Source organism: Pteropus vampyrus, unplaced genomic scaffold, assembly GCF_000151845.1.
Source record: "Pteropus vampyrus isolate Shadow unplaced genomic scaffold, Pvam_2.0 Scaffold398, whole genome shotgun sequence".
Classification (NCBI taxonomy): Eukaryota; Metazoa; Chordata; class Mammalia; order Chiroptera; family Pteropodidae; genus Pteropus; species Pteropus vampyrus.
The window spans coordinates 489,132-492,725 of NW_011889179.1; the positions used below are offsets into that span (position 1 = coordinate 489,132).

Consider the following 3,594-nt stretch of genomic DNA (forward strand, 5'->3'; position numbering starts at 1 on the left):
CAGTGTTTGCCCTGAGGTTCCCATTAAAACTGTTGAAAACAAAAGCTCGTTTTCTGCGGTGACTTGAGAGGCCCGTCTGTGTCGACACACGCGCTTGCCCCCAGTCTGCGTCCACTGATGCCGGGGCATGCAGGAGGACGCCGCAGAAAACCCTTTGGTGTGGCGAGGGCCTGGCCCAGCTTCCCGGAGGCCCCGCCCCGGTGGGGACGGCTGGGGACAGAAAGGTGCTGCCAGCGCTGCTCCCCTCCCTGAGATACGCCTCTCGACTGGGGCAGCCCCCCTAGCCCGGGTCCCCTGATGAGAGGCCCAGGCGCTGCTCTCTGTCCCCCGTGCGTTCAGTGACCGGTGGATGTCCCTGCAGCCCCTGGGCCAGGCGCATGCGCCCCTCTCTCAAGGCCCTGGCTGGGGAGCGGACGTCAGAGCCCACACGCAGTGTGCGCACAGGTGGCACGTGTGGCCAAGCGTGTCACGCTTCCGCCTCCCTCGCTCACACCCTGTTAGTGCCGACCCCCCCGCCCCGCCCCCGTGAAGGCCGGGTCAGGACACCGTCTCCACTTTCAGTCACAGAAAGGCAAGGACGCTCTCCGAGGGTGACCGAGCAGCCAGTGTGAACAGGGAGGCAAAACAGCCCCGTGGTCGGCAGACGTGGGAAAGCCCGAGCGTGCGTTTTGTGCGCAGGGCGCCCCCTCTGGCTGGGGCGTGAGCGTGGCCGTGAGCGTGGCCGTCTCGCCCCGGCGGGGACCGTCGGCACCTGGGCGCTGGGCTCTGACTGCCCCGGGTGCCGCTTCAGGTCTGTCCCTCGGCGACGTCCCGTCCCGGCAGCCCATCGGCATCGTCCTCACGGTGCTGGGGGTGGTGGTCCTGGACTTCAGCGCAGACGCTACCGAGGGGCCCATCCGCGCCTACCTGCTGGATGTGGTGGACAGCGAGGAGCAGGACATGGCCCTGAACATCCACGCCTTCTCCGCCGGTGAGCACCCCTCCTCCCCAGCCCCACCTGGCCAGGGCCCCCGGTCAGCTCCACCGCAGACGCCCACGTGGAGGCGGTGAGCAGGGACCCCCAGCTCAGTGGAGCCGGGATGGGGCTGGCCTGCTGGCCAGGCAGCGTTCGTGTCCCATGGGAATGCCCACGCCCGCAGCCTAGCGGGTGGCGGTTGGTGCTGGGGCACGGGGGCCAGCTGTCTCCCAGCCTGACAGCTGTCTGTCTGCTCCTGGTTCGTTCAGCAGGGGTCAGCGGGGCTGTCGCGTTTTGCTTCTATCATTTCCTCACTGTCCCTCCCAAACCGTGTCCTGACTGGTGCGACTGTGGGTGGTGCCGTGGCCCCCTTCCAGGTCTGTCCCGGCCTGTCTGCCTGGGGGCGGAGGCGCCGGCACCGCTCACTGGCCACTTGCGTCCCCTCCTGCCCACTCAGGCCTCGGCGGGGCCATCGGCTACGTGCTGGGGGGACTGGACTGGACGCAGACCTTCCTGGGCACCTGGTTCCGGACGCAGAACCAGGTGCTGTTCTTCTTCGCGGCCATCGTGTTCACGGTGTCGGTGGCCCTGCACCTGTGCAGCATCGAGGAGGAGCAGTACAGCCCCCAGCAGGAGCGCGGCGCGGAGGCCGCGGCCCCGGACAGCAGCGCCCGGCTCCTGACGACGCGCAGTCGGAGCACGAGCTGCCCCTGGACTACCTGGAGGTGGACCTCGTGCGCAGCAAGAGCGACTCGGTGCTGCACGTGCCGGACGCCGCGCTGGACGTGGGCCCCGAGCTGCCGTTCATGCACGACATCGAGCCCTCCATCTTCCACGACGCCTCGGCCCCCAGCACCCCCCGCAGCACCAGCCAGGACCTCGCCGTGGCCAGGCTGCCCCGCCTGTCCTCGCTGCTCAGGGAAACCGCCAAAGAGGACGCCACGCTGCTCGACAATCACGCGAACGAAGCCAAAGTCCCGAACGGGAGCGGCTCCCCGCCGAGGGACGGCCCCCGCGTGGCCCCGAAGCCCGCGGCCGCGCCCGGCTGTGTGCGGCGGCGCCGGCACGTGTCCCGCCGGCACGCCTCCGGCACCTTCTCCTACTACGGCAAGATCGGCTCCCACCGCTACCGCCACCGCCGCGCCAACGCCGTGGTGCTGATCAAGCCCTCGCGCAGCATGAGCGACCTGTACGAGCTGCAGCAGCGGCAGCGGCAGCGGTGCCGGCGCCGCAACCAGAGCGGGGCCACCAGCTCCAGCGCCGACACCGAGAGCGAGGAGGGCGAGGCCGAGACCACCGTGCGGCTGCTGTGGCTGTCCATGCTGAAGATGCCCCGCGAGCTCACGCGGCTCTGCCTCTGCCACCTGCTCACCTGGTTCTCCGTCATCGCCGAGGCCGTCTTCTACACCGACTTCATGGGCCAGGTCATCTTCGACGGGGACCCCAAGGTGAGCGCCAGCGCCCCCTCTGCCGGCGCGGGGAGGGGTGGCTCTCACAGCCGGTCACGAAGCCTGAGCCAGAGGAGCCCGGGCACAGCTGGGCGGCGCTGCCCGCCACGCCCCGCACGCAACGCGTCCTCATGCCCAGGGCTCTCCCAGGGCCCCTCCCGGAGCCCCGGGCTGTGGTCAGGGACCGTGTGAGCCCGCGGTGTCCACGGTCAGCACTTAGGAAGGCCGAGGGCTTTCGCCGGGCAGGAGCGTTGTCAGAGGCCAGAACCGAGGCGTAGCTTCGGTGCACCAGGCTCCCCAGGCTTCGTACCTTCCACAGCGATCGGTTATCACGCGCGGCCGGGCTCAGCTGGCGCCGCCTCTGTCCCCGTGGTGTTAGCTGGCTCACGCCTGTGGCTGAGTCACTTTGGGCTGGGCTGGGCTGGCCTCAGCTCGGGTCCCTCCACGCCATCCCTCACATGGGTCTGTGTGAGCTCCTCCGTGTGGACGCCAGTCAGGTCGGGCCAGGTCCAGGGGAGAAGCAGGCTGGCCGGTGCTCGTCACCTCTTTAAATAGCTTGCCTGCAGCTGAGATGTAAAATACCCTCTTTTGCCCAGAGGGTGTGGCACGAGGTCGCTGTGCCCTGAGCCCCAGTCTCGTTTCTGCAACAGGCTCCCTCCAACTCAACCGCCTGGCAGGCCTACAACGCCGGCGTGAAGATGGGCTGCTGGGGCCTGGTCATCTACGCAGCTACTGGTGCGATTTGCTCAGGTAAGCGGTCGCCGGGTCTGGAAGTGCGGCCAAGGGCATCCTGCTCCTTTGAACGGGGCCATGTGTCCCACAGGGACAGAATCACGGAAACTCGTGCGTCATCTCAGGGAAAAGCCACTGGAGCCCGACACTGGCAACCCGGAGCCCCGAGAACCGAGTGTGGGCCGTCCTCCGTGTGCCCGCCCCTGCCGGGGGTCCTGCGGGAGGTGGGTGGGTCCGACCAGGGATGGGCTCAGGTGGTGGCAGGGCTGCAGGAACTGTGCCACTGAGGCCGTGGTGCCTTAGGAGGACAGAGGTAGGTGGTGTGGGCACAGGAACCGGGCGCTTCGGTCCTGCGTGAGGGCCGCGGTGAGCTCGGGGCCTGCCTGTGGACGGGGCAGCTGCAGAAGTCTGTAGTGCACAGAGGCCACTCCCTGGAAGCACAGTTTTTATCCTGGGTGG

The 3,594-nt window shown here is 68.5% G+C and overlaps 1 protein-coding gene across 1 annotated transcript in view; it reads left to right on the top strand.

Annotated features, from left to right (window-relative positions):
• The window catches only part of SLC45A4 (solute carrier family 45 member 4), a 44,738-nt gene that overhangs the window by 36,487 nt on the left and 4,657 nt on the right, over positions 1-3,594 (top strand). The window contains 4 exon segments of the mRNA XM_023523620.1: positions 600-970; positions 1,413-1,622; positions 1,625-2,403; positions 3,054-3,412. Of these exon segments, the coding sequence (XP_023379388.1) occupies positions 600-970; positions 1,413-1,622; positions 1,625-2,403; positions 3,054-3,412 (1,719 nt within the window).